Source organism: Odontomachus brunneus, unplaced genomic scaffold (genome assembly GCF_010583005.1).
Source record: "Odontomachus brunneus isolate Ranch 3 - 2012 unplaced genomic scaffold, Obru_v1 Obru_scaffold_089, whole genome shotgun sequence".
NCBI lineage: Eukaryota > Metazoa > Arthropoda > Insecta > Hymenoptera > Formicidae > Odontomachus > Odontomachus brunneus.
In genome coordinates, this window is record NW_022639539.1 from 1,324,486 (window position 1) to 1,337,286 (window position 12,801).

General features: G+C 36.2%; 1 protein-coding gene across 1 annotated transcript in view; it reads right to left on the minus strand.

Annotated features, from left to right (window-relative positions):
* LOC116848085 (phosphoribosylformylglycinamidine synthase) overlaps nucleotides 1-12,801 on the minus strand; it is a 297,437-nt gene that overhangs the window by 198,441 nt on the left and 86,195 nt on the right. Inside the window, exon 5 of the mRNA XM_032823851.1 lies at nucleotides 2,838-2,950. Within this exon, the coding sequence (XP_032679742.1) occupies nucleotides 2,838-2,950 (113 nt within the window). The remainder of the gene's footprint in view (nucleotides 1-2,837; nucleotides 2,951-12,801) is intronic.

Genomic DNA, 12,801 nt, shown 5'->3' on the forward strand with positions numbered 1-12,801 from the left:
CAAAATATCTCGTAAAGTATTCACTTTCCGTCTTATCTTACACGATTCAACTAGTCAAGGCAAGAATTGGACATGATCCAACCGGTCAAGGCAAGATCTGGACATGATCCAACCAGTGAAGACAAACGAAATATCATTTTTTAAAATGATGAAAATAAAACTTTTATTTCGTTCAAGGACCCATGTCATTTGATGAAACAACACTATTGTTTTAAATAATATTTTTTAAAAGTTTCTCTCAAAATTTAGTAATTCGATTTGTTTAATTTGGATTTTCTTGGATTTTTTAACTTTTTTTGTTGGATTAATCATTATAACATTTTGTTAAAAATGTAAAAGTAATTATCACTGATTCACTACATTACATCAATATTCATCGCATATCAAATGTTGCATTGTTTCAATAGCTCTCAACAAATTATCCAATAAACAACAAGTAAAAATTATATAACTATTATTTGGTGTTTGCTAGGTATGTTATAATATACTGTGAACACTATAAGGATACATTATATAAGTATGAATTGTAAGAACAACGTTGGAGTCATCAGAGTCACCGCGTGCGCGCTCGATCGTCACGTTAAGCAACAGTTTTAATGCGGTCAGGACATGGGTGGGTGGGTGACCAGTGGTATAATCCGCTTGGGATCGAAATTATCGCAGGAGGATTCATGAAAATTTGGAATGTGTTTGACAACCTTCGATATCTAGTGTTTATGAGACATGAGAAAATTATGAATATAAGTATATTTTTGTAAACATTATGATTTTCTCATTTTTCACCTTCGCATAATAATTCTCAGTATTTGATTACTATCAATATTTAACAGTGATTTTATTATCAGTATTCACCAGAAATTAAGTACTGGCCAAAAAATTACAGAATTACTGGTAATATTTAATCACTAATAATTTTTCAGTATTTCTTAGTATGATATTTCTATAAGGGACGTTTGTGAGTTGCGCGCCTGGTAGTGTTCGTGAATGCAGCGGCGGAACATTCATGCACACTACCAGACGCGCGGCTCACTGACGTGTATACTTCTAAAGGACGGCACAGATTTGCTGGAATTTATTAAAGAATATCTGCTTCGTTAAGTGTCAAAGACACAAATGGTTTAGGACTTTTCGATTCAATTTTTCGTAAGGAATAACGCTATGTACTTCATGGGTAGAAGTTAAGAAACACCATGTATATGCTATATAGGAAGCGTAATAATTAGATCTGTATCATATATAACGTTATATCCAGGGTTGGGTAAATTAACTTTTTTTTAACTAAGTTAAGTTAAAGTTAATGGCTTTGAAAATTTAACTTAGTTATGATAAAGTTAATCCATAATGAAATTAATTGAATTAAAAGTTAAGTTAAGAAAAAAAATATAATTAAATATAATTAATAAAAATATAATTAAAAAGTTAAAAGTTGAATTTGTTTTATTTCATGACTTCAAAGTTTCAGTTTTACAAATAACGGAAAAAACAAATACACATTATTTGGAGACATGTTTTATATATGTAGGGGGTGCACGGGAGTGCGTTCCTCCTACCAATGCGACTCGGGAGAGAGGCGGTCTGGGCCTAGCCGCGCCGCTGTAGAAAAAGAATATCGGCCGGGGGAGATGATTCTCGCCCCCAACACGTACTCGAGGGCATTCCTCTTGACATATTCAGCATTGCACCGTGGTCCTCCCTGGATAATTCCAGGTTGGTGACCAACAGATCCGTGCAGGCAGAACTTTCCCCCTCGGATCCGGGTCGGGACCTTTTACCGCCGCTGGTGGAGGCGGTGTCTTACGCCCGCCAGTACGTGTATGTAACCTAACCTAACCCGCCCAACACACACACACACGCACGCATCACACAATTTTTTATATTAATAATGTCAGACATACTAATAGAATAACTATCGATACAAATACACACATATCAATACACACCCATGTTACACCCCCCCCCCCCTTTCCGCACCACATACATATATTGAAATATGAATCTATTCAATAATGGGCACACGTATTTATATTATGTATAAATGCCTATACAGTTAAAAAAGTAATCTGTGTACTGTAGATTCGGTTACACCTAAAATAGCAATTTTCTAATGGCGCTAGAAAAAAAGTTGTCTATTTTTTCAAACTTTTTGTTCAAGATTTTTGATCAGCATCTTATAAGCTACAAAATATCATAGTTTCAGTTAATTTAACTGAAATAACTTTTTTCATATGATTAGTGCTGGGTCCTTTCGAAAAATAATAATAATAATAATAAGTGATAATAATTAATAATAATAATAATAATAATAAGTTATAATAATTAATAATAATAATAATAATAATAATAAGTGATAATAATTAATAATATAATTATTGCAAAAACCTGTTGATACACTATAAAAAATCTTGCATACACAGTACGTAAACAAATGTTCCAAAAAGTCTACTCTAAATTTTGTGTCAAAAATAACTCATTTATATGTTCATTTGTGTGTTATTTATATTATGTACTAGCCTATACATAATGTAAATAACACACGAATGAATATATGAATGAGTATTTTTGACACAAAATTTAGAGTAGACTTTTTGGTACGTTTGTATACGTATTATGTACGCAAGATTCACAGTGTAATGACTCTCAATTTTGAAAATTTTGATATCCCAACTTCATTTTATCGTAGTAATGTGTTCATTTTATTGCATAGACTTTTACTACTCGTCACTCAAGCTAAAATAGGCTCCTCATATTATGGGAGGAGACGGCTGAGCGAGCGAGCGACTTTTTAGGAGCAGTGCGCCCTTTATACACCTAGGCTATAAATTGTAGGAAAATCCTACCTGGAATCAATAAATTGCCGATGCTGTATCCCGCCGTGCCAGCAATGTAATTTCCGCCACGGCCTATTCCTTCGATGTCCCTAAGTCGACCGCCTGTACCCGTTGTAGCTCCACTATTGTTTTAGTAAAAGCATGTATTAACACAAAGATATTCAAACATAAAGATATTCAAACACAAAGATTAAATAATTTAAATATATTTAAAATTTGTTAGTAATATATATATATATAATTTTTCAATACCATTTATTATTGTTATAGTTAGGTATGCATATTTGATTTTAATACGTTTTGAAGTATTTTTTCTTGATGTAGTTTAAAAAACAACTAATAATGAATGAAAATAAATTCAAAAACAACAAAAATTAACTTCTAGGAATTAATCAAAAACAAATCCTTTCATTAGATTATTTGTTATATCCCAAGTTGCATTGAGAAAAAAGTATCCTAACTATATTAAAACTAACAACTCAGATACTACAACGAATTCGTAAAGTATTCCTGAAGTTTATTCTGGTGTTACAGAATTCTCGTCCTATGATTTTCCAAATCACCAGATTTAATTTTATCGACATTATTTTTTGCATATCCCCAAAAAATAATCAAATGGTGAAAAATTTGTCATGTCATAGAAGAGAGACACTTTGAACATTTACGGAAGTAATATGCCTATCAAAATGTACAAAAAAATTCCTTATTGAACTCAAGTACCCACATCCGCGTACGCGCGCGCGCACACACACACACTCAAAAGAAATGTAAATTCGACAGTGCGACCTCCATGCGGTATATTAGGTGAAGTAAAAGTTCTGAGCGTTTTCTGCTAGATGTCTTTAGTGAGCCATATCTCACGATGTATACATCGCATCGGGTCTACTATACGGGTACTATACGGCGATTTAAAGGTGACATTACGCTTCAAAAAAAGTTCTGACAGTTTTGTGTTTGGTCAAGCCAGTTGTGTTACAGCGTTCCAAAATGGAGGTAAAAAAAGAGAAAATTCGATACATTCTTCAGTACCACTACGACCAAGGTGAAAAGGCGGAGCAGGCGGCCAAAAAAATTTGTGCTGTTTATGGACCCAATACAGTATCGAATGCAACAGCAAAGCGGTGGTTCCAACGATTCCGTTCTGGTAATATGGACGTCGAAGATGAGGCACGCTCTGGTAGGCCAATCGTCGAAAATGTCGATAAAATCATGGAAATCGTCGAGTCGGACCGGCATGTGAGCACTTATTCCATTGCCCAGGAACTGAAGATTAGCCAGAAAACCGTTTGGAACCATTTGCATAAGGCTGGTCTCAAGAAGAAGCTCGATGTATGGGTGCCACACGAATTGACGCAAAAGAACCTTTTGGACCGAATTGATGCCTGCGATTCTTTGCTGAAACGTAACGAAATCGACCCATTTTTGAAGCGGATGGTGACTGGTGATGAAAAATGGGTCACATACGAGAACAACAGCCGAAAAAGATCGTGGTCCAATCGCGGTGAGCCGGCCCAAACGATCGCCAAGCCCGGATTAACGGCCAAGAAGGTTTTGCTGTGTGTTTGATGAGATTGGAAAGGAATCATCCACTATGAGCTGCTCCCATCGGGCCAAACACTCAATTCGGACCTCTACTGTCAACAACTGACCAGATTGAAGCAGGCGATCGACCAGAAGCGGCCAGAATTGGCCAATAGGAAGAGTGTTGTGTTCCATCAAGACAACGCCAGGCCGCACACATCATTAACGACGCGCCAGAAGCTCCGAGAGCTTGGATGGGAGGTTCTATTGCACCCGCCGTATAGTCCAGACTTGGCACCAAGCGATTATCACCTTTTCAAGCATTTGCAAAATTTTCTTGATGGTACAAAACTGGCCTCAAGAGAGGCTTGTGAAAATGAGCTGGTCAAGTTTTTTACCAATAGGGACGAGGACTTCTTCAATCGCGGAATTATGAAATTGCCTTCAAAATGGACAAAAGTTATCGAACAAAACGGCGCATATTTGATCGAAATCGGATAATCCTAACTATGTTAATTTCATCGTCGAAATAAAGCGAAAAAACGCTCAGAACTTTTTACTTCACCTCATATTTCGGATAATGCTAACGCCGACGATACTATCACTTTCAGGCCTTATAACTCAAAAAGTATCTAACAAAAAAATATTTAATTAGAGTGTTTTGGAAAGCTTGTTAATTAGAGTGTTTTGGAAAGCTTCCGAACTAAGCTACAAGAATATGCAATAAAAAATAGGAGATTTGATTAAAAAAATGAAAACTAATGTGACCTGACTTTAATAATATCACTCTAGGTCAAATAGGTATTACCATTAAATACAACTTTTTAAACTTTACAATGTTTGCCTAAAGTATTTTTTTCTCAAATGTACTGTTTCTGAGATATTCGACCATTTCCAGACTTTTAGGACATCCTGTATATGCTTATATAATAGCAATAATACACATGTACACTCAGAGGCAGGTATGGTGTCCCTCGGCGGGCCCGTATACACCTGTCAAATAATCAAAAGCGACAACAGACATATACGGACTGTACGTCTTACGTACAATGCAAGAGAAAAGAAAAAAGAACGTAGAGGAAGTGATAGAAGACATTCCAATGTTGCATCCTTATCGCACGTCGTCTGATCGAGAGAAAAAACATCAGCAGACATTACCAGTTGTTAGTGGTGCCTCAATAGCTGTCTCACTCACTCAACACTTGAATGCAGAGAATATGAACGAAACAGCATAGGGACACCGCGCTGTCTCTATAAGTGTCTCGCTCGCTCTAATATCCATGTATCACGCTTTCCTCTTTTCTCCTTAGCAGAAATGCACGTTGTGCCGATGAATGACACCGAACGATAAAATTTGACTTTTTTGTTGTTGTACGAATGTGAATAGTCATTTTCGATGTATTTTTGCCCGCTGATCCTTATAGAAATGTAATACTGATAAGTAATAATTTGGCCAGTGATAATTATTGAACGACAATAACAATATATTAGAGCGAGCGAGATACCTATAGAGACAACGCGGTGTCCTTCTAGCTGTCTCGCTCATATTCTCTGCATTCAAGCGTTGAGTGAGTGAGACAGCTATTGAAGACACCACTAACAATTGGTAACGTCTGCTGATATTTTCTCTCTCGATCGGACGACGTGCGATAAGGATGCAACATCGGAATGTTTCCCACCATTTCCTCTACGTTCTTTCTTCGCTTCTCTCGCGTTGTACATAAAGGTCAAACATACTAACGATTGACGATAGATGATTGACGATTCAAGATGGGAACTTGACTAATTGGAACATAGTAAGCCAAGGCTGAAACTTGTTGATTCGTTAAAATCTAATCATTAATTGTCAATCGTCAATCGCTAGTGTCATTTGGCCTTTAGACGTACAGTACGCTCTCCGTATATGCCTGTTGTCGCTTTAAACTGTTTGACAGGCGTATACGGGCCCGCCGAGAGACACCATACCTGCCTCTGAGTGTACATAAGAGTTATATTGTTGAGTGGAGAATTACAATATTGACGTAATATTATTGTTGTTTGGTGTTTACCAAGTAACTTTTCTTTTCCAGGTGAAATAATAAAAATTACTAAAATACCATCAATTTTCTATTCTATAAAAGAAAAGAGGAATCAAAAATTGAAAATGGATTATATAAAATTAAATAAGAATCACAATTATATTCTTAGATTACAAATTAGCAATTTATAAAAATATTAAATATATAATATAATATATAATATATAATATAAAAATATAATAATATGAGGTTAGTTTAATTATATTCTTTTATATTTTATGTTTTTATATTTTCTTTATTATATCGAGATATATATTTATGAAAAAATGTATAAATTCTAATTATGATACAGCCCAGCAAATACAAAGTAACAATTATATAACTGTTAATTCTAATTTTCCACTCAAATATATAAATATAATATAACGCGTATGTTATACAGGGTATTGCAGAATAACCTTCGAAGTTCTCGTGGAGACATAACACAGACATATTAAAATAAACATAAACGTTGCGATATTTGCAATAATTATCAAGATATTAATTAAAGAAGATATGTAAATCTATGATATTAATTAAAGAAGATATGTAAATGATCACGCGAGATATAGTAGATATGTGGCGCCCCAGCTAACGCTAGGCGCACACGCGCATGCATACACACCTGTGCAGCAGCTGCCACGCGCTGATAGACGAAAGCAGAAACTACTGCCGCGCCAAGCTTTTGCGATCGCGCCGTAAGCGCTAGAGACGGTTTTTTCTCTACAGTCTGTCACATCAGGTCGAGAGAAGCAGAGGCCGTTTTTCTCTCACGCTAGAGATTATTACACGTTATTCTTTGTCTGGACTTGCCATCCTACGGGTCACGGTGTCCTTCGTGAGGTGCATGCCGGTTTGTTATTGCGACACATGTGTGGTCCTCTCTCTCTCGTGCCGGGATTTAGTGAGATAAATCGTGCATTTATTCACAAGGACGCAGTGGCGTAAACCTTTGTAAAGGGTTGTGCCAAGAGAACCTCGTGTAGTGTAACCGCGCGGAAATATTGCTGTGTTGCATCATTAAGCGCGCCATTGTAACAGCGTTGCGCGTGCGTGTTCTTGCAACGTCAGTCACACGTGCGCATTAGCAGTTACGGTATTTCGTGTCTCGCTACGCAGATTTCCTGCTCGCTCAAAAAGTATGATTGCGCCGTGCATACCCGGGCAGTAACACGAGCTGTCCACGTGCCGCGGACAGATCTACGCGCGCACACGGTACATCGGCGCGGTCTCGATCACGTGCTCCTGCGTGATCACCTATGTGCACAGTCTTAACATTGTGCCTAATCTGTACACGTGTTCGTACACAGGTACGCACGTGCTCGACCTTGCTTGTGTGGAATAATCCTTTTCTCTTTTGGTTTGTTTTGTATTGCGACCTCCACACAAGCCGTGATAACGTTCTTTTCTTTTCGCTGTGCCAATATACCGTGTGTTAGGATTAAATACCAGTGTTAAGGTTAAACTTGTGATATTGTGAAGACTGCGTTCCTTTGTTCCTTTTGCGTAGACCAAGTGCGTGCGATCTCATTTTTTCTTGTTCATTTATTTCATGTTGCGTGGTGGTCGGATCCCACCAAAGAAACATATGTGTTAGCGCTTAAATATACATTTCTTTTGTTAATTAACAATTGAGCATTCGTTCCTATATGTGACATGTGTGCCTGTCCAGAGTTGCATTCTGATCATTTACACGCTTAGAGTTGTGTGGTACAACATACACAGGGTGCTACGTGTATGTTTGAGTGACATTTCCACAGATAAACTATAGTAACGACATCTACCGTCGTGTGTTCGTACATTAAATCAAACTGAACAAAAATGTCCTCCATCTTTTTCCTAATAACTTTGCAAATTTTTAGTTATTAATTAGATAATATTAATATATTATCGCGAGTGACTATTCGCCGATCTTCTTTAATTAATAACTAAAAATCTACAAAATTATTAACGAAATAATAGAGAACTTTTTTGTTCAGTTTGATTTAATGTACAAGCACATTATGGTAGACGTCGTCACTACAACTCATTTACTATATCTCGCGTGATTATTTACAAATCTTCTTTAATTAATATCTCGATAATTATTGCGAATATCACAAAAAGTATAGGACTTTTATGTTTACTTCAATCCGTACTATGCCTTCACGAGAGGGCTTGCTTCGAAGGTTGTTCTGGGACACTTTGTATAACAGTTACATTATTAACATTCTGTCCATCTGAAACAACGCACCACTTCTGAAGGAGCCTCATCATGTAGTAGCGTGTAATGAGCAGTGAATGTGTTATAAGTAAGAAATTATAACTAATAAGTAAGAAATTATATAATTAATGTAACTATTACTTGATGTTTACTGAGAGTAAACCTAAAACATTGAAAACATTTGCTGAACGCAATAGGAGGTGAACGCAGAGGAAGTAATTGTAAAGCATTTATAATTCTATAATTAATTATTTATAAATTCTCAGAGCATTCGAAGTAATTATAATTTCGAGATATTCGTTATAATAAACCATTCAAAAATACTTTAGTATGGACTGATTGTGTGGTTAAAAATTCCCCAGATATTTATTTCTCTAATTCTTTACGTGTTCTTTAAAATAAATTCTCTGTGAATTTCTATTCATTTTTTTTATTATCTCCCAGCGAGAAAGGACTTGTCAATCGTCGTCGAAACAATGCTAATCGACGAATCATTTCTCACTGAGCAGGGGAGGAAATACATGAAAACGACCGTTTCCAATTTTAATGAGTTTAAAATATGTTGTAATCTAGATCAAAATATAAAGGAATTCGTTTCTTTTTTATAGTTTTTTTTATATAGTATCCAATTTACCTTTTAAATGTTTTCGAAGTGATGATTAGAGAATTTCTCGAGAATAGCACTATCCAGATATGAAAATGTGTTCATTCTGAGCTCATATTGTATTCATGTATCTTTAAGACATGGGACAAGAATAGACACCGATGCGGGCTCAGAATGCAGACATGTTATGATGTCACAAAAATATCTCATTTAATAATAATAATCAACATCATGTCGAGAACTTGCAACATAATGTGTACATCATTTGTGTGTATTTGGTGCTTATATCATAAAATCACGTAATGATCTTTAAAAAAGTATCAAATTAAAGTCATAATATAAAGTCACATTGTGATGAAACATGATCATCACGCATTTCTATCTGGGTAACTATAATTAAATCCATATCGCTGTTTTATGTTCCACTTAAGATCAAACAACTTTTGTACAAAACCTCTTTTGATAAAAAACGTAGGAAAAAATATGTTTAACGTGGGAAATTAAAATGTCCTACCCTTCCTTATAGAAAAGTATCACTGGCTGTGATAAATTGGTCAGTAATAAATAGTAATAAAATCACGTAATGATCTTTAAAAAAGTATCAAATTAAAGTCATAATATAAATAATATAATATAATATAATATAATATAATATAATATAATATAATATAATATAATATTATTACTCGTACGAGTAATAAAATTATTGAACGACAGTAATTATCGCTGGCCAAATTATCACTTATCAGTATTAAATTTCTATAAGGGCTGTATACACACTGCTACTCATAAAAATTGCAGCACTATGAAAAATATATCGCATTGGCGTAAAATTTCTATAATAAGTAGGCTACCATGGAAGGTTCAAATGATTACAACTTCAGATCACATGCATAAGTAATGCACGCGCAACGTCACTGATACCATCACGTAAGAGATATAAAGTATTAACGCATAAAGTGTGCGTTTTTAAATTGTCAATAAATTCGATCAATATATTATTTCTAAAACATAAACATGTTACGTCGCAGAACTAGAGAACATTATGAACAACCCAGTAAACATACATGTCTAAAAGATGTCGAAAAGATATCTAAAAGACGTCTTATGCAACAAAATGTTGCATAAGATATCTTTTAGATATCTTTTCGACATCTTTTAGACATGCATGTTTACTGGGAAGTGATGAAGTTTGAAAAAGGAAGAATCGACGGGCTTAGAGAAGCTAATTTTTCATATTGCGATATTACTATACGCGTTGGACGAAACGCCAGTACTGTCATGTGGATATGGCGTAATAGAAGATACTACACGTCGTCGTCAGAAATCTGGAGCGCAAACTCGCACGACCGAACGAGAAAACTGACACCTAATCCGTATGACATTGATATCGTACAATGACATCTAGGGTGTATATCAGTTGGACACGGGGCAATTGGACACAGTCCAATCACAAGTCGCTGTTCCAAGGGACCCTACAAATGTCTCTAATCACACGGTGCTGTGATTGGCTGTGTCCAAATGCACCGTGTCCAAGTGCACCGCTCCCTGACATCTACAAGACTGGCGCAACAATGGAGATCAAGAAACGCAGTAGCGTCTCGCGCCAAGTAAATGCGCGAAGCGAGGAACAGCATGAGACCGGCCGCGTATAACTTACGCCGACCAACTAGTTCAGCACAAGCAAGATTTCTCGTTCAGCTATAACGGCTAATCGGACGAATTTGTGGATAGGCTCTATCGATTCCTTGAGGTCGATTTGCTTAATAAATCTATATTTATATTTGTCCTACCATAGTTCATGAGAAGAGATATTTTAGTAGAAAGTCCGAAATGACAAAATTTTACGATTAAGGAACGTTCTACAAATGTCCATCTCAGCCTTTCTCCGTCAGAGGCGACACTCAGCGGCGCAGTCAGCGAGGCATGGACCATGTGGTTAGATCATGTACACTCAGAGGCAGGTATGGGGTGTTTACGTTAAATCGAGTACGAGTTAGTTCCACTAGGGTCGAAAAATGTAATAGGCACAACCATCTAGTATCTTCATGGTTCAAGACAACTCAGTACTGCTTTCCGATGCTCGAGTAGAGTTAGGGCTATCGCACACAAATTGACATAACTGCATATGCATAGCATAAGATCGTATGGACCAATAAGCATCGAATATTAAGCATCGAACACCAATATGGCGACTTAATACTCGATGCTCATTGGTACATACGGTCTTATGCTATGCATATGCAGTTATGTCAATTTGTGTGCGATAGCCCTTAGAATTAGCTAGAGTAGCATAGCGGATAATGTGAGCATCAGGTAGTTGATTTTCAAAAAATGTTAGTTATTAATAAGTTTAATCTCATATAGTATGTTTATACCGAACGTTTAATACGCGTATCAATTAGTAACTTTATATCTAATTATTTTAATTTCGGCGATGCAATATATTCAATTAATACGATACGTGTTTCTAATCAATATTGCACTACTTCAACATGACATTGTTTATATACGTCGCCGAAATCAAAATAATTTAACATAAAATTACTAATTGGTACGCGTATTAAACGTTCGGTATAAACATACTTCGGTATACATACATATGAGATTAAACTTATTAATAACTAACATTTTTTGAAAATCAATTACCTAATGCTCACGTTATCCGCTACACTACTCTAGCTAACTCTAACTAACTCTACTCGAGCATCGGAAAGCAGTATTGAGTCGTCTTGAACCATGAAGATACTAGATGGTTATGTCTATTACATTTTTCGACCCTAGTGGAACTAACTCGTACTCGATTTAACGTAAACACCCATGGTATCCCTCGGCGGACCTGTATACGCCTGTCAAATAGTCGAAAGCGACAACAGGCATATACGGAAGGTGTACTGTACGTTTTACGTACAACGCCAGAGAAGCAAAGAAGGCATGTAGGAGAAGTAGTGGGAGACATTTCGATGTTACATCCTTATCGCACGTCGTCTGATCGAGAGAGAAAACATCAGCAGACGTTACCAGTTGTTAGTGGTGTCCTGCAGAGAATATGAGCGAGACAGCTATAGGGACACCGCACTGTCTCTATAGGTATCTCGCTCGCTCTAATATCCATGTATCACGCTTTCCTCTTTTCTCCTTAGCAGAAATGTACGTTGTGCCGATGAATGACACCGAACGACAAAATTTAACTTTTTTGTTGTACGAATGTGAATAGTCATTTCCGATATATTTTTACCCGCTGAGCACAAATCCTTAGTCCAAATTTGGTTAAATTTTTTTAAAAAATACATCGGAAATGATAGACTTATTTCGGGGAGCGGTGCACTTGGACACAGCCAATCACAGCACCGTGTGATTAGAGATATTTGTAAGGTCCCTTGGAACAGCGACTTGTGATTGGACTGTGTCTAATTGCCCCGTGTCTAACTGATATACACCCCATATTTCGTCATAAGGTCATTAAGATGTGTCCGCATGTAATATTGAGATATTAAGATTTTTACAAAGAATGAATTTTGCCGACATATGAAAAAAGTCATCTGATGCTATAAACATTTCAGTAATATTGCCACATATTCTGATGTC